Source organism: Prunus persica, chromosome G1 (genome assembly GCF_000346465.2).
Source record: "Prunus persica cultivar Lovell chromosome G1, Prunus_persica_NCBIv2, whole genome shotgun sequence".
Classification (NCBI taxonomy): domain Eukaryota; kingdom Viridiplantae; phylum Streptophyta; class Magnoliopsida; order Rosales; family Rosaceae; genus Prunus; species Prunus persica.
The window spans coordinates 18,317,712-18,342,668 of NC_034009.1; the positions used below are offsets into that span (position 1 = coordinate 18,317,712).

Consider the following 24,957-nt stretch of genomic DNA (forward strand, 5'->3'; position numbering starts at 1 on the left):
TATGCCATAAAATGAAAAAAGTATGTAAAGTTGTGATTTTTTCAGTTGTAGTTGGTCTAATAATGTTGAAAAAAATGCAAAAGTAAAGATAATTGGGTTTAGGCCCAAACCGGCTGAAATAAATCGAATTAATCCGTTAAACATTGGTTTGGTTTGGTTCAGTTTCCTTCATGATTTTTGTCAAAATTGACCCAAATCAAACGTTATACTGTAATTGGTTCAGTCGCAATTTTAATGTAAAACTGATCCAATCCGTACTATGCCCGCTTCTAATTTTATGAAAACACCAAAAACCTGCGGGTAAATGTAAATAACTCAAAAAACGCCACATAAGGGTTTCAAGTATGTAAAACAAAGGTGGCACATAGTAATGTTGTTTGCCTCTTTTAGCGCGTAGAGAAGCGATGGCCTTATTCTGTTTTTTTTTGTGTGGTTATCTATATAATGTCACTGAAATAGTTCAAAACCAAGTTCAGCGCCTCCATCAATATTTTCTTCTGCACGGAGTTTATTATATTATTTTCCTTCGCTCCATTTGGTGGTATTTGTCCAATCACTTCGATTAGCTTCTCAAACTCAAACACCCCTCAATTCTCAACATTCCCACATAGCTTTGTTCGCATATTCAAAACCCTTTCAAGATTCAGGGTTTGCCAAGATCCATATATTCCCATAAAGGCTGCGTCTGATTGTTCTACTCTACTCTACATTTCATTATTCATTTGATTCTTGATGACTTGGGCTCTGGGTTTTGGCGTAAAAGGTGAATTTGGGTTGGTGGGTATTTGAAGAAAGAGCAGAAGGGTTTGTTTATTTGTTGATGGTGGCTTTGTGATTCGTAGTGTGAACTGGTTTACTGGGTGTTTGATAAAAAGCGCCAGAGGGGTTTTCTTGGGGTGGAAATATGGGACATAGTTCGAAGAAGAAGAAGCGTGGAGGAGGAGGGAGTGGGAAGAAGAAGAAGGCCTTGAAAGATCATGGGGCTTATGTTGGTGGTGATGATAATGAACTTCTTTCTGAAGAGATCACTGCCTTGTAAGTGACTCTTCTTCTTAAACTTTTTTTTGGGTAAAGACTTCTTAAACCCTTTTCTTCTTCAAAGGAATTGACTCAAAACTGCATGGGGAAAACAGTGTAATCATCAGGAACAGCATGGAATGAAAACTTGAACAGTTGCACACAACTGGATGTATATTTGACAACTTCGGATATGGTTCAAGCCTTCTAGGGCCTAGGATTATCAGAAATTCAAATGGATTAATTGATAAATGTTTTTCAAATCAAAATGGAAACTGTACTTTTGAAAATAAATTTTGTTACACGAATTTAAACAATAATGTTCCTTTTTAAAGGTAAGGGGTGGGTCTTGCAACTCGGAGGACAAAATAATGGAATTCTTTTCATTTTACGATATTTTCGCCAATATAAACCTCTGACAGTGGTTTCAGTGTCATCACTGAAATGGATATTGATTCGAATGCACTATCTGAATTGTGGTTTTTTCATTTCATTTGCCCTTTTGCACCGTACGCTAGTCACTGCACAACAGAGCATGTTTTGCATGGGGGTTGCATTTTGTCCCATTGTGTCTAAAGCTTATCCTCTACCCATAATCACGTTGTATTATATTTGATTATCACACATTTTCCATCCGCTTCCTTCTCTTGTAGTTACCTTTGGGTATTCAAGGGTGCTAGTTTAGTCACCTTTTGGGTCATTTGAGGAACAGATCTGGATTTCTTTTGGGTGTTCAAGGGTCTAGTTTGAGTCTGCTGGGTTCTTTTCTCTGTATTTTCTATTTTTAATGTAACTTTATGAGCTTCTAGCTCAATCCTTGGGAGGTGTGAAGGAGACTGTAGATTGGGGAGAGGTAAGATTTAGGTGATGCAGTAGATTAATAGTAATCTTTTTATTTGGTCCACTGTGAGCCTTCAAAACCGTAGAGGGTCTATTTGACCTCAGTCATTTCATACAACCCAAAGGGATTAATATATTTGACAGAATTATTATTATTATTTTTGTTTAAATTTCCCTTTTTTGTTCTTAGTGATTTCTTATGACTTCCTTACAGTAGGTCACTTTCTCTAAATTTAAATCAATAATTAACGACTCGATTTGAGTGTTGTGCTTTGTTTTTTTTTGGGTAAATGGTTACTTGAAGAAAGCTGTATCTTTCTAGAGCAATTTAGTGGTTTCTTTATTTGTTTTCCCTTTCTTTCGGGGTTATTTGAGTGCCTTTCCTCTTCTGTCCCCTTATATGATAATATCCATTATTTACCTGGACAAGAAAGAAGGCATGACCACAGAAAATGTTTCATAAAATTTTTGATGTCGGAAGATCTGATTGTTAAAACTTTTTATAGTTCTACATTATCTCCTACCAAGCGTAATATTTTATTTGTGGTTATGTAATTGAAGTAACGCAGTTGGCTCTTCCTGGTATTTGATTACAAAACCTACCACAAAATTCTATTACAAAATGTATTTCTGTTCCAGGGACAATAACCTGGATGGTTGTAAATTAATGTCTGTGTATATATATATATATATATATTTTAATTATGCAAATTGTAAGATATTATGTTTATAAAAATGCTAATGCTTCTGTTTGAAATTCATGATAATCATCTAAGGAATTTAATTCTATCTCATAATTTTATTGCTATTCTTCTGTGACGTTTAGGTGTGCAATATTTCAAGACGATTGCAAAGTTATGTCTGGATCCCATCCTCAAATCATCATTAAGCTTAGGTATGTCTTATTTGTTTATAGATAAATCTAGATTCTAGACTAGACTCCTCTTGATTGACTTTTGTTCTCTATTGTAACAGGCCTCACTCGAAGGATATGGGTTATGAGGATCTAGATGTTTCTGCACTTCTTTTAGTTAGGTAAGTGAGGTTCTGTTCAATGTTGCTTTTATTTAAAGTTAATGCATATTGCTTCAATCCTTCTCATGGATCTTAATATTTTTGTTTAATAGGTGCTTACCAGGGTATCCTTACAAGTGTCCAAAGTTACAGATAACTCCTGAGAAGGGTTTATCACAAAGTGATGCTGACAGGCTGCTATCTCTTATTCATGATCAGGTATTACTCCTTAACCAGGATTTGATAAATCTTCAAGAAGTTCTTCTATACTGGAGTGGTTGATGTGGTTATAAATGCAACTTCTATTTCCCTGAATCCTAACAACAGTATATGCCGTAGCGGCTGCTAGCCCATTGACCAAGTGATGTAGGACACAGATGAATCGAGTGTTTAGGTAATTTAGTGGAAGTGGAAACAATGGAAAACAGAAAATAGAACAAACATGGATAGGTCTGGAATCACTCCAGGGGTTTGGCTTCACACCAAGCAGTCTCCAATCTCTGGAAAATAAGCTTTACTCAATATCTCAAGTCTCAACTTCCTAATGAATTACATGAGACGGGTATTTATAGCAAACTAAAACCTAGAGACAATAGGATAAAAAATCCCTTGCTAAAACAGAAATTCTAACCTAAATAAAAGAGGAAACTTAGAAATCCTACTAAAATCTGAAAAACTTAAAAATCTTACTAAAAAGAACAAGTTAGAAACTAATCGCAGGAATAAAAAATTGCCAGATTTAAAGACCAAATTAAATGACTTCCTCTCCCATCTCTTTCTTTTGTAAACTTTAATGGGTTTGACAAAGATGTCCTCATCACCAAGTTAGTTTTGAACTTTTGATATAATGAAGTATAAATATGAGGTTAATTTTCCAAAAGGCCACTTTACCTGAAACAAACTGTGCTCTTCTATCCAATATTCATTTTAAGAAACAATTTCATGTAAATATATACACTTGCATGGAGAATATCATTGGTTAGTCTTCTACATAATAAACTTGTTTGCTTCCAATGCCTTATTTTGTAGGGTTCTGTTCTATTCTTCTTTTATTTGTTCTGTTTCAGGCAAATTCTAATGCTCGAGAAGGACGGGTAATGATTTTCAATTTAGTAGAGACAGCCCAGGAATTCCTATCTGAAGTTGTGCCAGTGAGCCAATCACATGGCTCGGTAAGACTTTTTAATCATCATATTAGTGCATTTGTTTGTGTGAGCAAATGCGTATACAAATGGTATATGTATTATATCGATATATTACATGTGTGAAACATCTTTCGTGAAGATCTTTTCTTCTTGTTCTGTTATTACACTTTTGTTTTGTTGATTCAAATGTGTATGCAATTCTGAATAAAGATGATTACTACTTGTCATCTTCAAGGTCTTGATTATTCTTGGATTTTGACATTCTCGCATTGGTTGCCAATCCCATGTTTTGTTATCTGTAATTTAATTATGGAAAGTACTTGAATTATAGACAAACAAAATGATTATAAAGATTAATTGTTCGTATCATACATGATACTGTATGATACAAGGTACATGATTTTAAGACATATAGTATTGGCAACTACAGAGACTACATTTTTTCTATGTGTTATTTTGAATTTGATGAGAGATTTTTAGTTTTAAGCTTTTTCAACATGTAGAGACAAAACTTCACTCATATTTCTTAACAAATTTTTTGACTTTTCACTACTTCCCTACTCATTATCCAATTGATGGATTTTTTGTTATATTTATTTCAAATGGAAGGTAATATGTCCGACTACGGGTAGCAGTGCTCAATTGTTTCAGAAGGACATTGCAATTTCAAGTAACAAGAAGGGGCCTTTTGTTTATGGTTTCATAGACCTATTCAGTGGTTCTGGAGAGTCTTGGAATTGGGGTTTTGGAGTAGATGAGACCAGTGGGATAAATCCTTCAGTCCCATCGCACACAGGTGATGGCTCCAAAGTCAAGCATGAGATTCAGGAAAAGAAACTTGATAGGCATGCAGAACCTTTGAATTTACAAGATATAAAGAAAAGTTCATTACTTTCCTCTACTGTCAAATTAGACAGCCTTGAAGAAGACAGTGAAGATGGCAACAAGAGCATAGCTTCTACTAATTCTAGTAGATTTTTGTTGGAAGAATTGGTAGGCAGTGGTGGTAAAGCTGAGAAAGAGGTGAGTAATATACCACCTTTTTTTGTAGATAATATAACATGCTTTTATTTGATTTTTAGTGCACAATTTTGCATGAATTTCACATTACATATATGTTCGTATTGTCTCTTTGTCATATTACATATATTGTATCATTTTTCGTATTTACTCTTGTATCTTTTCAATATTAAAGTGTGACTAGAGATCTAGCAGCCTGTTAGAAGGCACAATAAGGAGATTTGAGGACAGATTATAATATATGGTTTTGCTGTCTTTGGTTGGAGAGATGCAGGAGGGCTTTTGTTTGGAAGGAACATTTTGTTTTGGAGTTGAAGGATCACCGTTTTTCTAAGCTTTATTCGAATTCTCTCAAAGGAGATATATATTTTCTTCTGCAGTAGATCTTTGGTTTTGTCTCCACTTCTACCATTTGTGCACTGAGCTACAGTTGAATTGACATCTTAATGCTCCAAAATGATTGAACCCTGGAGTTCTCTTGGTATGGTAGTAAAATGAATCATACCCCAAGGCTGAAGAACAATGTTTTATTTTTATTTTGTGTGGATGAATGAAGGTGGAGGGAAGTTAGAACAAGTTATACCAGAAACCCATTGCATAGAAGGCAAAGTGACCTAGACAGCAGTTGTTCTTTCTGGACATTCTTGTTTGATAATGTTATTTCGGTTTTGCCGTCTGTTTCTGTATAGAAAGTTTGTTTTGGACATCGTTTGATACCACAATATACTTCTATCCTTTGACAGAATTTGGTTCTTGAGGAGGATTCAACAGAAGATGATTGCGAATTCGGAAGTGAACAATCAGAGTCACTCTCGTTTGCTTCCTTGGGCCATGATCAAGTGTCTCAAACTGTTAAAAAGGATCTTATAATGGTAATATTATGTATTCTTTTCTTTTGTACACACAGAATTTGATCCTAAACTTTCTATTGGGTGCTGTTTCCTTTTATGTTAGGTTCATCTGCTCCGTCTTGCCTGCACTTCTAAGGGACCACTGGCTGATGCTTTGCCACAAATAACCACAGAATTGGAAAACTTAGGGGTATGCAGTTCATTTCATCCCTAGTTTTGATAACTCATATACTTTCCAGATCCTGATCTCTGTTAATTTCATTTCCAGATCTTATCGGAATGGGGAAGGGATTTAGCATCTAAACCACCTTCACTTTTGAATAGAACTTTTAATCATGCTTTTAGAGAACATATGGTAGGTCATCCCCCTTCTTCTTTTCTTTGCTGCTATGAACTGGCTTCTAAAATCAAATTCACATTACTACATGCCTTGTTAATTTTATCTAGGTTTCATCGCGAGTCTCTCAATTTTGGGAACCCACATCTGATTTTGAAGGGCCAAGTACATCTCTCCCAAGCTCTCGATATCTTAGTGACTTTGAGGAGCTACAGTCCCTTGGTAAACGAAAATTGTTGTTCTTTTTTTTTTTTTTTGTTTTGTTTTCATCATAGCTTAATTGTTGTTCTTTCAGTGTGTGTGTAGCTACTAGGCAGGTAGTTAATTAGGGGATCTTAGTTGGTTGAGCTAACTATAGTTTGGTTAATAAATCCAAAAAAGGTTTGTAGATCCCAGGGGGTGCCCGTCCATGGTAGACTAGAAATTATTATGTGAGATGATATTTTACCAATATGCACAAGAGGTTTTTCATGCCCAAGAGGAAATATAAAATTTCTTGTGTTGATGTATGCTATGCAAAAGAGCAGCTTGTCATTGTAATTCTTGCCCTTCATTTTAGCCTTGAAGGTTGCAAAACTGTTGCAGTGGCATTATTGTAACTAATAGGACAGCATTATTAAAAGGCTCTTGTGTAGAAATATGTAACTTCTCCCCTTCATTCTCCCAAGCATTTTGAGTTCGAAATCATAGATCAAAATGGATAGAAAAGTTGATGACGAACAAGTAATAGTGGTTAAACTGTTCAGTTGGATGAAGTTGAAGGTTATTATTATTTTTTTCCATAGACTTTTGGGTTTGAAGGTACAGGTGTTGTGAATGCTAAATCCACATCCCTCGAGGGAAACAACCAGAACACTATTATTCATCTCAAGTGGTGAGTTCGGAACCTCCTAAGTTGGCAAGATTATCCATAGTGGAGAACGCCATTAAAGGCATGAGGATTCATGTGAGCATCGCAAGTGAAAAAGCAAGGGGAGAGAGTAATTCATTTCCTACTGCGCTATTGGATAGCCAAAAATATAATATCAGTTTTCTTACCTCTATTTGGTGTTTATTGGATTGTGTCAGTTGTTACAAATGGAATTGCTTGGAAGTTGTACCCTTTAGTTTGATTTATTGTGCCTGGGGGAGTAAATTGCTTATAAAGAAAAAAGAAAAAAAAAAGCTTAGAAGGCTTCATGGTAGGTTTCTGTATATAGTTTTTTTGTCTCCTTTAGCTTGGCGAGGTATGTGTTTCTGCTTGATGAGGAGGTGGTTGTGTTCGTGCAATAAGAATAGTTTCAAGTGTTAGGAGCTTCCAAACCTTAGTTCTGGCATTTTTTTTAACTGACCATTATTGATTTCCTCTGTGCTTACTGGTTTTTATGCTTCTTGGACTTATTTTCTGGTCTTCATGGATGGCTTTGAGTTTTAGGAGCATATATTTTCTTTTAATTTTGACACATTGTTTCTCTCATTTTTTGAGGGGTTTTCTCTTGTATATTCATCTCTTACTTGCACTGTAAATAGTTTTTAGTTTTTAGTTTTCAGTTTTCAAAAGAAATTTAGTTTTATTATAACCAGTGAGGTTCTTTTCTCACACTGGTAACAGGTCATGGAGGCTTTGGCCATGTTGTATTGTGCAAAAATAAACTAGATGGAAGACAGTATGCAGTGAAGAAAATTCGACTCAAGGATAAAAGCCTGCCAGTTAATGACAGAATATTGAGGTATATTAATGTTTGCCACAATCTGATTGAAATTTAGGGTCATTTAGCTTAGATAAACTTATATCTTTTCATAATCATATCTCAGATTGATTTGTGATGGGTGAATGGGTTTCTATTTTGTTCATTTTGAAATATTATGATATTTAATAAATATAAAAGGCAAAGTATGCATAATTCTGTTATGGAAGGAAATTAATCATGGAGTGAACTTTGGTTACTGGGATTAAGGGGGTTGTAATCAATCTGTAGATTCTTATAGAGTTTTTAAGCGACATGCTATTGTAGACTTCATAATTTCTGTTATGATTTTTGTATTGGGCCAAAGGGATGACTTTTGTAGACTCCACATAGTTAAGCGGACAACTTTGAAGAACTTTATGTCGAGTCTGATTGGGTTTGGCAGATTTCTTTCATGTATTTGTACAGATTCTTGAAGAATATATTTGCTCTCATGTTTAGGTGATTTTTTGACAAATAAATTTTAAGATGTATCTTTTGCAGAACTTAACAGTAACCTAAAGATCTGCAACCCATAGGCCTGGTGGGCTCAGACCAATTATTTTTTGGTCTGCCTCAACCTGCAAGACACGTGTCTAAGCCCGACCCATAGCCTAGATTTTATACCCTTAACCCTTTTTATTTTCCTTATCTTTTTTTATTCATTTCCCTCTTTATGTTTTTTTTTTCTTACCATTTTTCTCATTGATACTTGTTAGTTTGTTTTGTATTGATAGTTTTTTTTTTCTTTCAAACAAACTTGTTTACTTCTTTAAGCTCTTACAAGCCTTTCTTGTACAATTATTTGTATTTAACATTTTTTTTCGCCCATTCATACATTTCAATCAATAAAACGCTTCAACACAAGTTTAAATCTTTCTAATATATTATTTAGCTATATGTTTAAAATATGTAGTTGAACATAAATTTTCTCCGCTAATTTTTTCCCCATTATATCTTCTAAATTTGTTTGTGGTTTAACTTTGGCGAGATACTTAGGGAAGTAGCCACACTTTCTCGTTTACAGCATCAACATGTTGTACGATACTATCAGGTAAAACCTTTCTTATTTCCTGCTTTTGCATTGTGGCATGTATCTGTCCTCAATTATGCAATAATTTCTTTGTTGTTTTTAGCTCCTATGAATTTGTATATTCGATATTGTCTTGGCTTACATTTATTTCAAAGCAGCTTGCCACTTTATTTGGGTGACTTCGTTAATTAGAAAGCTATTTGGCGGCAATCTTTTGTTTCTACAATGGTCCTAATATTCGCAATCATGTGCAGGCATGGTTTGAAACAGGTATTGTTGGTGCTCATGGTGATACCACTTGGGGTTCAATGACTGCAGCCAGCTCCACTTTCAGCTTCAAAGGTACAAACTCAGCAGATGCTCTTGGGCATGAGAATAAGCTTGAATCGACATATCTGTACATTCAAATGGAATATTGCCCCAGGTAAAACTTTTCTTGTCTTAAGATCTTCTCAAAGAATAACATTTTATGATGTGTAGTGATTGATTAGTTATCTACCATTTGACATCTGTAATTACTGAAACCAGATTCATCCTGGTATGTTTTGCGCCATTGCATTACCTTTATTTCTTTATACGACTGAGAACATTAAGCTATGCCAAAATTTTGTTGTCAGTAAAACTTTTTTATTTTATTATTACCAACCTGATCTGAGTCCAAGTAAGGTGTGTGGTTTATTGGTTGAGAGTTCATCATTCCTCATAGTCTGTGAATAGAAACCTGCTGATATGATAACATTACTAGGCTTGCAAACATGATCGGGAGTGAGTTGAATTTTTAAATATATGACGTTTGATAGTCTCAATGGAAAATAGGTGAAAGGTATGCAAGATTGAAAAAAATTGAAATCAATAATAAGCGTACAAATGAGATGCACGAAACTGTCTCTACTGACCCACTTTTTTTTTTTTTTTTTGGTTTATTCTCTATCATCCCTTGAACTATGTAGCATGTCTAGTTTAGCTAATTATCTGCAAATGAGGTTGGTTTGCCAACAACCCCTTATTGAACAAAGATGTGTGTTTTGGTTTTCATATGGTTGAACTTAAGATTTCATTCCGTCAATTTGGTTTCATAAATCCCTTAAAAAAATTTTGATTGCTGAATTTTCTTATCATGTGTCTTTTAATTTTTGTCTTTTTTTGGTATGGTTTGAAGGACTTTACGCCAGGTTTTCGAGTCGTATAGTCGTTTTGACAAAGAATTAGCATGGCATTTGTGTCGTCAAATTGTTGAAGGCTTGGCACACATACATGGACAGGGAATCATTCATCGGGACTTAACCCCAAGCAACATATTCTTTGATGCACGCAATGATATTAAAATTGGGGATTTTGGTCTGGGTAAGTTCCAGATTTTGTAATATTTACTCCTTAGTAAGTGTTAGTTTGAGAACTGTGCTGTCCAATTTTTATGTACCTGCAGTCAGGTCCTTTTAAAAGCATTTTGTCAAGAATGCCAGAGGAAATTCAAATAAGCTTATTGTATACCAACTCTTATAACTGCGAGAACATGGTTGGAAAATGCATGGGGATGAGCTTCACACTTCATGACTATTTTCTGTCGCAAACTACTGTTTCAAATGAAAGTCTGTTTCTTTTGGACATACCAATTTTCCTTTTGTAGAGGAGTCTCCTTGCTGATAACATGAAAACTATTTACACACATAACTCATGAATTTTATACTCGAAGATGTTTGCTAAAAGTCAAGATTTGTATGCTTAACAATAATGTAATTTGTTTTGTTTCAGCCAAGTTTTTGAAGTTGGAGCAGTTGGATCAAGAACCTAGTTTTCCTCCAGATACAGCTGGGGTTTCTCTTGATGGTACTGGCCAAGTTGGTACATATTTTTACACTGCTCCTGAAATTGAGCAAGGATGGCCAAAGATTGATGAAAAGGTAAATGTTCGATTGTACTTATTTTTGTTATTTTTTATCAATAATTTACACAATATGGAATGTGCTAGTTGTGCTTCAGCTTTAATTGCATGTAATTTGCTTTTATTCAAAATAATATCAGGTAAACATCATTGAGTCAACTTGGATTGCAGGCTGATATGTACAGCTTGGGAGTTGTATTCTTCGAGCTATGGCACCCATTTGGGACGGCAATGGAACGACACCATGTCCTATCTGATTTGAAACAGAAGGGCGAACTTCCTCCTGCTTGGGTTGCTGAATTTCCTGAACAGGCATCTTTGTTGCGACGCTTAATGTCTCCAAGTCCATCAGATCGTCCTTCTGCCACAGAACTTCTAAAGCATGCATTTCCACCACGAATGGAATCTGAGTTATTAGACAGTAAGTGGCAATTGTGATCTTTGTATTTACCTTATTAAGCTAATCTAAGTAGAGGAGTGAGCAGCTTGCAAGCACGGTTCATTTGCACCTCTAACTATAATGTTCCATCTATTTAAAAGCTCTGCTATGCTTCTTTGATCTAATTGCAAAATAATATAGCTGTAGTTGTTGACTCTGTGATACCAAGTGTATATTTAACATTTAAACATTTGTACAACTTAAATTAAAATACCTTTAAAAGGTCAAACAATAATAGAGGATGAATGAGAATAACCAAGTAATATAATGTGATAGACAGGGTTTCCAAGTTCCAATACTCCTCTCAAGCTGCAGGCAAGATGTCCTTGAAGTGCAGCTTAACTATAGACGCCTGAAGTAAGACGACCTAACTGGTTTTGCAGAAATATTAGCTCTCTGCTTGAATGGTGGAACAAATGCTAAAGCAATGACACCGAAGTGAACCTTCTCCTCTAATAAAGTGAATATCAGCCTCCATGTGCTTCAGTAACTCGTGTAAAACAGAATCCGAAGCAAGTATAACAGAAAACTTTTATCACAAGATAACGTAGTTGAATTTGTTGCTGTAAATCCCAGCGCATCAAGAATTGATCAAAGCCATAAGCCTTGGCATGATAACAGAGGATCTAGAGACTACATGTTGCTTCTTACTGTTCCATGAAATAACAGCTATTCCCATGGAGGGTATATAACATTTATGTGGACCAATGATTTATACATGAACTAGCATAGTTCACATTAGTGAAACATGAGCATGACTTCAAATAACGTAAATGTGGTGAACATCCAAATGAAATGTCCAAGGTAAAGTGTCTAGCCTGCATCCAAGAATCCCAGTATGCTGTAACAAGCCCAAAATAGTGCTCTGTGATAAAGATACTACATGAGTCAGCTTGTCCAGAGGACTTATTCATTCTTTTTTTCTCTATCTCGTCAGTACTTCATATGTGTTAAAGTCCTAATAACCTTTTGGAATCACTCCATTCTGTGGGGGATATTTGGTCATCATGACAGTTTTCTTTCTTTCATAGTATTTACAGATATATAATTTGTTTTTACCTAGTGCTTGTCCAGCATGTGCTCAAAGGAAGGATGGTGAAGATGTTTCTTGTGATTCATAATATTTACACTTGTTCTTCTTTCTAAGCATATGTAGAATTTTATAACTGATTCAAGATGAGTTTTGAGTAGCTTGACTAAATGATTTCCTTCAATATGATCAGATATTTTACGAACAATGCAAACTTCAGAGGACAGAAGTGTATATGATAAAGTTCTGAATGCCATCTTCGATGAGGAGATGTTAAGCATGAAAGATCAGCAACATCATGATGGAAGATTGGGATCTGTAAGTGATATTTCTGCTATTCAGTATGCAGATTTACACACTGAGGCTCGTGATTATGTTGTTGACATCACAAGGGAGGTGTTCAGACAGCATTGTGCGAAACACCTCGAAGTAATAACCATGCGTTTGCTAGATGACTGCCAACAGTTCAATAGGTTCCTCTCTTGAACTCCTTGTAGCCATGTTTACTATAATGTTTGCTGTTACCTTCTCTTTCTTATTATATGCTAGTTCATGCTAATTATTTGTTATATCTTACAAGGAACACTGTCAAACTTTTAACCCATGGAGGAGATATGCTTGAACTTTGTCATGAGCTGCGCTTGCCTTTTGTTAGTTGGGTGGTCTCCAGCCAGGTATTAAACATAACGAAATAAATATGACTTGTTGCTTGTTTTTCTTATCCCTTTCATTCTTGTTGTCCAACATACACCAAATGAAGGTTTTTAGTTTTTAAGTCAAGTTGTTATCCCTTGGCTGATCGTGCTATCCTAATTTAACTCTCACGTGTTTGTGTCATGTTCTGCACCTTTGAAGTTCTGCTTGGGTTTTGTTATTTTTCTTCTGGAAGCTAAGCGTATTTATATGCTAAGTAGATATTGTCCATGCAATGCATAGATTGGCAATATTATCAGAAAATAGGTTGTGTATTAAAAGAAACTAGTAGTTTGATAAATGGTTGAAGTAAAAACAGTAAAGTGATTTTGATGTAGAACAGCCCGTAGGTTTAGAGTAAACGCTTGAGCAATAGAACAGAGAAGAAATAAGGGATCGAGGAGAAGAATTAGAGATCGAAGAGACGAAGGGAAAGGGAAGGAATCAGAGAGTTTAAAGTAAGGAAATTTATCATTAATCAAGTCTGCCTTAAAAGATTACAAACAACTCTATTTATAGAGGCAAAACCCTTTTTAATCTAGGAAAAGGAAAAGTAAACTTTAAGAAATAGGAAAGCAAATTAACTAATAAGAGATCCTTTTAACAAGAAGGAATCTTTAAGAATTAGGAAAACAAATTAACTAATAAGAGATGGGAAAACTAATCCAAGTAGAATTAGGAAAACTAATAATATGCATTCTGCATCAGATTTAAGCTGTGTATTATATATGCTAGAAATGTAATTAGCTCATAGAAATTATCTTGTAGGTAGGTTATTAAAATATAATAGAAAATGATATTTACTAGAAGATCAAAGAAGATCGAAGTTCTGAAGATAGATCACTGCCAACAGAAAGTAGGAAAGATGCATTTGATCCTGATTTTAGCAGGAGCTGTAACTTTTATTTGTGTTGGGCTAGTAGTTTTATAACATAAATTTTTTTCGAAGATAAGAGCAATGTTTCCGTCAAACAACCAATGCCTAGTTTTAATCATGTATTCCACCGTTGCAAAGTCCTGAGGTCTTTATTCAGTTGACAATGATTTCTGTGGAAGAGGAAATCATTGTTTTATGCTCAACTGAGATAGGTTTCTTTATAAGTTGAAATCATTGCTTTATACTGTTTATATTATTCTACCCGCTTCTTTTGTATCTAAAATTTTAAGTTAAAGTCAGGGGGCATAACTTGGCCATTCTACTTGTAGAAATCTTCATTCAAACGTTATGAAGTATCATATGTGCACAGAAGACCTGTTGGACATTCACCTCCAAGTCGCTACCTGCAGGTATTACTAAATGGATGTTTCTTATAGGTGTCTCTCTCTCTCTCTCTCTCTCTATATATATATATATATATTTTATCTTAATAGAATTTTGTTGTTATGTTCAAAAGTTTACTGTGCTTTCTCAATGATTTTCTGTCTAAGTTGATGTAAGTTGTGGGTTTATATTACTACCTTTACCGTCAACAGGGCGACTTCGATATTATTGGAGGTGCATCAGCATTAACAGAGGCAGAAGTAATCAAGGTGATACATTATCTGATTTATTTATCTATATGCATGTGTATGTGTCTGTTGGTATGCATGTGCGCATGTCACACGAGTGTTTGTGTGAACTTATTCGTGGATATGATGTAAACTGATGCATATTCTTTTATATATTTTATGAAAAGTCCAAAGACTCATTTTAATTTTTATTTCTGTTATAATTGCGGCATGGGAACATTAAGAAGTTATGCAGTAATTTCTAAAATGTCTACTGCTGTATGCATTGTAAAAAATTTATTCGTTGACAGACCAAATTCTTTTCCTGGTTATATACCAGAAAAGGATCACCGTCAATACCTGAATATTTTGGAATCCGTTATACTGAAAGGATTAAAGCACAGGAGTACTTCAACATTTTGTTTATTCTCATCTTTCCCAAAAAGTACTAAGAATTTCTGGGGTGTAGTGAATCCAAAGCGAAAGTGATGTGAATGTTATGGTATTGATATATATGTTGCAATCTTTTGCAGAGTAGCGTCCCCAATTTAATTACTTAATTGTCATGTTTGTTTCAGCAAGTACTACGGTATTTCTGGCCAATATTTATTTATTTGTTGGCAATTCACTGGCATGCACTGGCCAATGGTTCATGTGGTAGCATATACTTAATAAATGTGTCTCGTCTTGCAGGTGACAAGGGACATTGTTGCTCCTTTTTTTAATTCAGATTTTTGTGATATTCATCTAAACCATGGGGACTTACTGGAAGCAATTTGGTCTTGGGTAGGAGTCAAGTCAGAGCATAGACAGAAAGTAGCAGAGGTAAACAATTAATGTATTTGGGACATTTCCGTAAATGATCTGTGTGTGTATTACTATTAATGGTACTCATTGATGCTACCCTTAATGAACGAAGCTCCTGTCTATGATGGGCTCTTTACGTCCTCAATCCTCTGAGCGGAAATCCAAATGGGTGGTAATCCGGCGTCAGCTTTTGCAGGTTTGATAAAAATTATAATGTACTTACACTTTCTAGCCTGTTAACAATTATAATTGGAACTACCGACTTCAGCAGACCAGATGTTCATGTCTTTATGATTTGCTATATAGTTTAACATGTAGAAACCAAATAGGATTTGTAGCTAGTGTGATTAGCATGCTATATTTTTATTTATTTTGTCTTCAAATTTAGTTCAGGTTGTGCATGAAAACTGATCCTGCATTTTTAGGAGTACTTTATTTTTTCCCATCAATAGTGAAGTGAACAATGTAAGGATTGTGAAATGCTTTTCCATGGACCAACTAATAAAGAGGATCAAATTATAAAAACTCAGTATATTTTTTTATAGGAGCTGATTTTTCCACTCCTCTTTTGTTCACTTACACTCCTTTTTTTGTTATAGTAAAAACTATTAAAAAACAAAAGGGAGTGTAAGTGGACCAAAAAAATCCCCACCCTTTATAAGGAACATACTTTCAGTAATAAAAACAGGGGAGAAGTTGTCCACTGGACAAGCAGACTAAACAAGTACAACAGTAACTCAGATGAAAGCATCCTATCATTACATGAATGAAACCTAAGATACAGCAGCACTCCAGTCATGAATAAATACCGAAAATAACTTCCCTAGACTATAAAGTAACTGACACCCAAAGGTAAGCCTAAAAGAAAACTCTATTCTACAGATGATCCACTCCCTCATCCCTTGCTCCTTCAGTTATCCTTCTATTTCTCTCCAACCACACTACCCAGAATTTTCAGCATAGCAAATCTCCATACCTTTTTAATTTTTCTAACTAAGTTTCTAAATTATAGAAACTTTGCCTCAGTAGAGAAAGCTATGGAAGTGTATCCTTCGAGGGGCTGATTAGGATTTAACCAATTTTTTAGCCCCAGTCTAAGAAGCATGGATACGCCAATTTAGTGGTGTATCCCGTATCGGATACTCATTTGGATACGATACGCTTCAGGTACGGTCCGATACGCATTGGATACGTATCGCAGTCAACGGATACGTTAGTTGACTGACGGATACGAGTATCCCACATTCCAGACACGAGTATCTGACTTTTCGGATACGAACCACCGGGCGAAGTTTGCCGTTGAGGGGCTGTTGAGGAGCCCCTGGGCGCTGCGTGTGAAGAGGGAGGGAGGGAGGGAGGGAGGGAGGGGGAAGAAGAAGAAGAAGATGTCAGACTGGAGGGAGGGAGAGAGGAAGCGAGAGAGAGAGAGAAGAAGAAGATGTCAGACAGGAGGGGGAGAGAGACAGAGAGACAGAGAGGGAGAGAAGAAGAAGATGTCAGACTGATCTCAAGTGACGACGTCGTTTGCTAAAACAGGATTTGTAATATATATATTTTTTTGGAGCCCCAGTAGACTCCAGCATAGCCTTGAACTTTAAGGGTTGGACTTAAATCCTATTTTGGTGAATCACTGGAAGGAAAAAAATACCTTTTGCTAATTTCGTAAACTGGGTATTGTCCATTATTTTCTATAAAATAAGTTACTCGAAGGTTGTTTCTAGGTATACATATCCTATGTCTTCTTTCAATCCGTGTGTGTTAGTCGTTATTTTAGTTTTCTTTTAGAATATGTGAAGCAAGGCTCCCAACAAAGTTCATATGTCCCTTTATCCCTTTTATGAAAAATACCTATTTTAAGTGCATGAGCGAATACTTTCATCAGGGACACTGTCCAGTTGTGTTCTTCCAAATACCTAGCAGGAATATAGTGCTTGCCTTGGTGTTCGGAAACATTTTGATATGTCCAATGAAATAAGTTATGCATGTGGTTGGATTTTACTGTGGGTTTCTAAGGATTAAATAGCTTACATTGCTTCAAGTTCTAGTGTATCTGGCATTTTGTTATGCTAACATGTATCACTCAGTCAATTGGCAGATCCAACTTGGTCAATTGGGATTCATAATTCAATTGGCTGGCATCTAATCATTTAGGTGGTTCAGAAACTTTCTGACATCCACCCACACCTCTCCCTCAAGGATTGGTTTTGTGGCTCTCCGCTAAAATCAAATTGGGGTAGGTTCACCCTAAACTTCCACAATTGTATTGGTCAGTTTTCACATTAGGTACTGTACCCATGCAATTCTTAACCACATTCATACATCTATACAAATGCTTTTCATGGGATTGTCTCCTATGTTCCAAATTAAAACCTAGCGTGTAGATTAGTTTTTACAATGGGCTCATTGGCAAACCAAATCCTAAAGCACGCTCGTACCTCCATCCGATCTTTCCTCATTGACCTCTAGATTCACTAACTCCTCTAAGCCAGACTCAAGGTTATGCTATGTGGGCCTCAATTTTTGCCCCTTATTGATAAGTGCTTCTCCAGGAAGCGCTTACTGGTCAATATGCAAGAAGCACTTGAATTTTTAATAGATCTTTGATGTGCTTCTTACAAAAGTTCTAGTGGAAGTAGCGCTACTGACTAGGGAGTAATAATGTGGTCCATGCAAAGTACTCCCAAACAAGTCCTAAGAGTCCTGGGAAGTTCCTGACCTAAATTTGATATGGAGCACACTCCAGGATAAGGAAATTTATAACAGTTCGATCTCCCTGCTTAAACCTAGACTTGAAGAACTCCTCTAGCCTGTTGCGCTTAGAGATGTAAATTGAAATACAGTTCAAACACTGTTGAAACGGGGATTGAATTTACTCCAAACGCTGTTGAATCCGATATTCTTTCAAGGATAAATCTGGTAGCGCTGGAATTCTTAGAATCTGAGGGAAACTACAGAGAAGTTTTCCATTGAATGCTGAGTGGGTTCTACCTGTTTCATTGTTACAAGCCTAAATAACCTTCAAATACCCTCTGAATGACTGTTTTTAGTTGCAATCATTTATCAACCTTAACATGTCCTTGAATTCATTTCCCTTGCATGGATTGCATTTTTGTTAAATATTTAGGTCTGGTTAATTTTCTCCATGCATGCTATATATTAGATGGAAGTACACCATGTTGCACTGATTATTTATTTCTTTAGCTGGACGACTAACAATTTTATTGAATGATAAAAATTGTTGCTTTGTGTGTTCGTGTTTGGAATGGAATCGATAAAACTTGGACATTTCTTATTGTATAAAGACTCCGTTTAGCTTCTCATATTTCCTGTAAAAGCACCCATAAACACATATAATATTCCATTGAGTTTCTGCTTGAATTTTCGATGCATCTAACAGATTTCATATGGTTAAACTAGCATAAAAAGAGTTATGTCAACTCATTTGTGAAATACATGAGAAAATAATTTATTTCTAAATATAATATGAGCAGAAAGGATTATATATTTTTATTAATTATTTCCTTTTACAGGAACTTAATTTACCAGAAGCTGTTGTAAATAGGTTGCAAACTGTTGGTTTAAGGTTTTGTGGAGCTGCAGATCAGGCACTTGCTAGACTGAGGGGAGCCCTGCCAACTGGTATTATTGTCATGTTTGATTATACATGTACATCAAATGAGCGATGAGAATCATTTGCAGAAATTTAATGCAGATAAACCAACGCGGAAGGCACTTGATGAGTTGTCAGATCTCTACAGCCACTTGAGAGTTTGGAGGATCGAAAGACACGTTTACATAAACCCACTTATGCCACCAACTGAGGGTTATCACAGAGATTTGTTTTTCCAGGTATCTTATCTTTAGATTTATGCTAATTTTCCTTTTTCTCTCCCAAAGAACCATAAGGATACTTGAGTATTTCCCATCATGAAAAGTCAATGAAACTTATTCAAGAGATGCATCTATGAGACAGTAATGCTAGTCCTGTAAGCATGTAGAATCGTTGAGGATTTACCTTAGTGAAGCATGGATGGCTGGTATGATCTTAAGCTACAGTGAGCTCATATAAAATTCTGTTATTGTAAGTTTATGGTTAAATCTTGATGTGAACTAGCCAGAACTTGAATGAGAAAGTGGAAGTAACACACTGATTGAATGAAATTTTAGCTTGTCTACACAATAAACACAATGGACAGTTGAAGTGTGCATGGATTGATCCATTACTGAAAATAAAAATGTTTTACAACCAAATGGGTGTTTACAAAATAATAGGTCAACATCAAACTGATCATAGCAAATTACATTTTAATCAAGCTACTTCAATCATGTGATAACACAAAAAATTACGTAGATTTCAAGATTACACTGATCTGTCTGGTCACAGAACATTAAGAAAAGAATTCACTGCCCCCAAACATATAATTTCATCTCAAATAGCAGTTAAGTACAAAATAAAATAAGCAAATAATTCAAATACTACAACTTATTAGAACATGAATCTGAAATTCACACATTAGTTTCCTGATATATGTACTCTATGTGCATGCCCCTTTTGTATTTGCAAGCATGTTCAAGTAATTTTGTTTTTTTATTATTATTTAGAAACATTTTTTATTAGGAAATATGATAGAACATAAAAAGCAAACAAGGAGTCCAGCAACAAACAGGATAAAACTGTTTGAGTGATTTTGTTTATAAGAATTTTTTGTAATACATGTCCTATCAATATTCTAGTACATGATTAATAATAAAATATATACGTTCTCTCATACCAAGAGTTGATAAGAAATGAAATTTCTTTTTTTATAGTATTTATTAAGAGTTGCAATTTCTTTCCCAGGTATATTTAGTGAAGGATAACAATCCTGGATCACTTACCGAAGGTACACTGCTTGCTGTTGGCGGTCGCTATGACTATTTGCTTCGTCAAATGTGGGGTCTTGAACATGTAGGTTATACACGTTTACTTTCTTCTAGTTACCTTTTGTTCTTTACAGCAATACTTGACATTACCGGAAAACACAAGATTTTTTAGCATGTAGATGCAGGTGAACCGTTGAAATGTGCTTGAGCTCTTTCACAACTTTTGCTACTGCCCTTAATAACTACCTAAATTACTCAATACAGAATTTAGAACTGAATGTTAATATACCTCTTTAATGCGACTATCGCATGGAACATTATACTTGAATTCTTCTTTGTTATAAAACTCCACGTGCTCCTGAATTACTTTGACTATGTGAAGGTTCATGTAAATTAAGCAATTGGATTATACGAAGAAATCAGGAGGTTTACGATAGCAAATCTTCCGTATGATGCATTAAGACACAAGCAATGTGTTGAAGAATTTTATGATTATTAGTGGCTGTCATAATTCAAAGTGTTGCTGAGTTATTCTATTCGTTTGAATATGCAGTGGAGGTCATCTTTTCTCCTCCTCCTTGTATCCCTCGATACATGATTTTTTTTAAACATCTTTTAACATCTCTCTTAGTATAACCGAGCGGCTCAAGCATCAAATTTGATCTTTCTTCTTGTATTGGTTGTCTTTTTCTGTTGTATGGTTATTTTTCGTTTTCAACCATATTTCTTGAATTATTCTGTGTTTAATTTCGGGTGATTCAGTCAGTGAAGTTGTTTACCATGCTAGTGCTATTTCAGATGCTCAGAGATATTGATATGTTTATTAATTTGTCACATTCTCTATTCTCAGTTGCAATTAATATTGCATTTTTTAAAATGGCGTATTACTTTAGAGGTTTATATCTAAGATTTGCACCTAGTTACGATGTGTCTTGGAAGATTTTGGTAGGTCTTGCATTTCCTTCATCGTGAACCATTATGAAACGTAATAGGAAAAATATTACCAACCATACAAAAGATATTTATGTTACACTTACGTCTAACCTATTCTCTTGTTCCTACATTGATAATGGTTTCTGTTTTCTATTTGTCAGAAATCAAGTCCTCCTGGTGCTGTTGGAGCCAGCCTTGCATTAGAGACAATAATTCAGCATTCTCCCGTCGATGTTAAACCAATCAGGTAGATGTTTACTTGTTTGTTTATTTATTCCATCTTGTAAAGTTGCCATCATGGTTCACTATCTTTAATTTAATAATTTTCTGTCTTTTTTCTTTATTTTCATTCTTGCAGATATGAAGTTAGCAACGATGTTCTTGTTTGCTCGAAAGGAGGTGGTGGTCTATTGGCAGAGCGCATGGAACTAGTCGCTGAGCTATGGGAGGAGAACATCAAGGTTTTGAGACGGAATTTTTTAAGATTTAGGTTACAGAGTTATTGGTAATTGATGGTTTGTGCTGACTAGTGAGTCTTTTATCTATCAGGCTGAGTTTGTTCCAATACCAGATCCAAGTTTAACAGAGCAGTATGAATATGCAAACGAACATGATATAAAGTGCCTTGTCATCATAACAGACACAGGGGTTTCACAGAAAGGTTCTGTTAAGGTAATATATATGTGCTGATGTAGAAGTCTCATTTTATATAAGGTCACAGGTAGCCTTGTCAACATGGTATGCAAATTACATTAAACAAAAGTTACACAACAGCTTGATGTTAATGTGGGAGGGGCACAGAGTCATATGGGAATGTTATGTAGTCTGCTATGTTGTTAGACTGTTAATCGGGCAATTCATGTGTCTATATGTGTGTTTATATTGATACCGTAGTCGACTCTCTGGCAAGAAAACATTATTAAATATATTTATTTTAATGACTAAAAAGTTTTCTCCATGGCAAGTAGATAAATCTCAAGTAGCATCATTCTCAAATTTCATGCTATAAAAATGGAAATTTATTTCTCTCTAGCGATGAATAATAACTTAATAATTATGGCACCAGTGGTTGCCCCAAGTGGTGGGCTGTTAGGAATTTTGCACTAATCCTGATTTAAAAAGAGAAAATAAATGCATAAATTAACACATGCAAGGTTTATGTGGAAAAACATTAGTAGCCCAAAAAACTATTTTGATTGTAAAAATGTCCATTTTTTTTATTGGTAAGGCCAGAAAGAATTGTTGTAATTTTGACGAGTTCCAAAAGGCCTGAAAATTTCAGAGATTTGACTCATTTAATGCGAATTTATAATGTTTCTCTTTATTCTGGAGGTTTATCTTGGTCAAATGGTTTCTATATTGTTTTTTGACATGTTGAATTCATGCATTAGTTGGAAGTGGTTCTAGTAGATTTATGTAAGAATCTTATCACTTGTTGTCTCTAGAGTTAACTTTTTCTTTTTCTGTATGATCAATTATTACTGTGTTATTCAGTCCAAAAAAAATATATTATTACTCTTATTTTACCTTAAGTGGTGAAAATCTCAAATGGTTGACACTGTTATCCTTTTTCATTGCATCTTTACGATAGTAATTCTCACGAGGCTCACAACTTGTAAAAGTTTCTGATTGCGTCACATAATTAATATGATAAAGAGCATTCTAGAGATTTATGAATTTTCAAGAAACATAAATAGCATCCTTGAAAATTCAATAAAAAATGAAAGATCTTGATGGTGACGCTGGGGTCTGTTTGGAGAGAATTTCTTCTCCCCAGATCTATTATGGCTGCACAAGGATTTACTTATGTCAATTGCACCTTTGATTCTGAAAAACTTGTATTCATCCTCTGAATTAATTTTGGAACTGACACATTATGCACTAATTAATCGACTGTATCTCCAGGTCCGTCATCTTGAACTCAAGAAAGAAAAGGAAGTTGAAAGATCAAATCTTGTCAGGTTTCTGCTGGATGCAATGGCGATACAATTTAAAAATCCTTCCATTTGGAATTAGGCTTGTCCTTCCAAAGCAATACTTTTCTGGTGAGTGAATCAGGGTGCTGAAATATCTGCATAATTTCTTCATAAAAGCTTGCTTGTGAAAATAGCCACAACAATAGTACAATAATAGCTGTTACTATCTGTGCCATTTATAGCTGCCTTTATATGGTGTATCAATTGATTATCCAGCTCTTATTACGCTGTTTCCACATATTGTTCAGTTTTCCAGCAACCCTGTTGACTCCAGGAGAACCACACTGTTGATTGAGTTATGGCTCATCTTCGGAAATCGAGAAAAGCAACATGAAGTTTTGCAGCGTTTTCTATTCTTGTCTGAAGAGTTTTTAGGGTTCCTCACTTTGTATTTGAATTTGAAAATTTGTATATATTTCATAGGTCAACTTGTTTAATGAATCAGAAGTAGAAATTATTGAGAGACAGATAAATTTTTTGTTCTTGATATGTTAAAAGCGTTCTGCAACAATATGTGAAAAAGCATCTCTTGCATTTGGCCTGACATGGACTTTTCAATTATGGCATGGTTTCAGAGCACTGTGTTCTCATTCACTTTTATTATTATATTGTTTATTATTGTGCGGCCAACTTGCTAGGTTTGTATTTTTTTGTTTTCCTGATTTCATATTGATTGAATTTTGTATGCTTCATCCCTTGATTTCATATATAGAACCGGCCAAGCAAAAGCCTTGATTTCATGCTTGAAATATTTAGCTGAACCGATAACCCAGGCCTATAACCATCAAACCCAATACCCATCTCTCACTATAACGACCTTAGTTGGAGGGAAAGAGAAGAAAGCTGGTTCTCAATAACGAAGAAGAAATTTTTTTTTTTTTTTTCAAATTTTTTTTATAATTTTATGTTCTGAATGATGAAGACTTATTTACAAGTGTTAAATAGCCTGAATTCAAAAATCCATGATGCCACACACCATAGATACAAATATTTTATCGCATTAGGCAACAATCTTGGCCTATCTTGCATATAACTAGCTTCTTCTTAAATCGAGACAAGAGTCTCTAATTGTCTTCATTTTGTTGACCACCACATCCATGGACATCCCCTCTGGTTGTGACATTGCAGAGCATGAAAGTCCTATACGCATCACTGAAACGAAGCATTCTTCCAATCTTCTTGCTTGGAGTTGACCACCAACATGATATCTTGTAATCGGTTTTTCTTGTATGTCATTGTCGTATCTGTCATCATCGTCATCCTCACCATCTGTTTCGAGGAGTAACGAAGGATCAACGATGTCCATGACATGGTTAGGCAAAGCCATGGCTGCCAATTGGTGAATGCTTAGACCATCTTTGAACATGTCATCTGTCGGCCTTTTTCCAGTGAAAAGCTCTAGCAACAATATCCCATAGCTATAAATGTCTCCCAGTATAGAAACTTGACCTCCCATGCCATACTCTGCCATTCATTTACATATAGAGACTTTATTTTTTTTCTTAGTAATAAGTTATTTGGAACATAAGAAAATGAGAATCATAGACTCATACAAGGGCGGCCCTGGGGTGGTGCAAGTGGCGCTACCGCACAGGGCCCCCGATTCTTAAGGGGCCCCGAAAAAAAAATTATTTATATTATATATATATATATATATTAATATTATATGAATCGTATATATAGTATAGCGTCTGGATATTTGCACAACAGCGTGTTCAGGGGAGTTGGATGGAGCACATCTCTCTTTGGCAAAAGGGCCAGAGTTCGATGCTCCTTGTGGTGTTTTGAATGAAGAAAGTACTTTTGTTGGAAGAGAAAATCTTTTTTATTTTATTTTTAAGAAGGGGGTATATCATATATATTCCCCCTTTGGTGTGGTTAAG

At 35.2% G+C, this 24,957-nt stretch overlaps 1 protein-coding gene across 3 annotated transcripts; it reads left to right on the forward strand.

Annotated features, from left to right (window-relative positions):
* LOC18792786 (eIF-2-alpha kinase GCN2) lies at positions 452 to 23,653 on the forward strand. 3 transcript variants are annotated; one of them, XR_002269570.1, is made up of 30 exons: positions 457 to 1,035; positions 2,684 to 2,752; positions 2,833 to 2,892; positions 2,985 to 3,090; positions 3,939 to 4,043; positions 4,626 to 5,039; positions 5,780 to 5,908; positions 5,991 to 6,077; positions 6,156 to 6,242; positions 6,335 to 6,446; positions 7,816 to 7,933; positions 8,930 to 8,984; positions 9,218 to 9,387; positions 10,123 to 10,307; positions 10,716 to 10,864; positions 11,017 to 11,266; positions 12,508 to 12,787; positions 12,895 to 12,988; positions 14,214 to 14,294; positions 14,481 to 14,537; positions 15,189 to 15,320; positions 15,415 to 15,498; positions 18,833 to 18,941; positions 19,015 to 19,151; positions 20,143 to 20,254; positions 21,260 to 21,345; positions 21,457 to 21,559; positions 21,648 to 21,770; positions 23,004 to 23,143; positions 23,323 to 23,653. XR_002269570.1 is itself a non-coding variant. In XM_020554110.1 (30 exons), exons 1-29 carry the CDS (start codon positions 905 to 907, stop codon positions 23,112 to 23,114), a joined length of 3,732 nt encoding a protein of 1,243 aa, XP_020409699.1. In that variant the 5' UTR covers positions 460 to 904; the 3' UTR covers positions 23,115 to 23,143; positions 23,323 to 23,653. The 3 variants fall into 3 exon arrangements, 1 of the variants encoding a protein (XP_020409699.1); XM_020554110.1 differs by having other exon boundaries at positions 460 to 1,035; positions 20,143 to 20,250; XR_002269571.1 differs by lacking the exons at positions 19,015 to 19,151; positions 20,143 to 20,254; positions 21,260 to 21,345; ... (2 more) ...; positions 23,004 to 23,143; positions 23,323 to 23,653 and adding an exon at positions 17,387 to 17,535 and having other exon boundaries at positions 452 to 1,035; positions 18,833 to 18,934.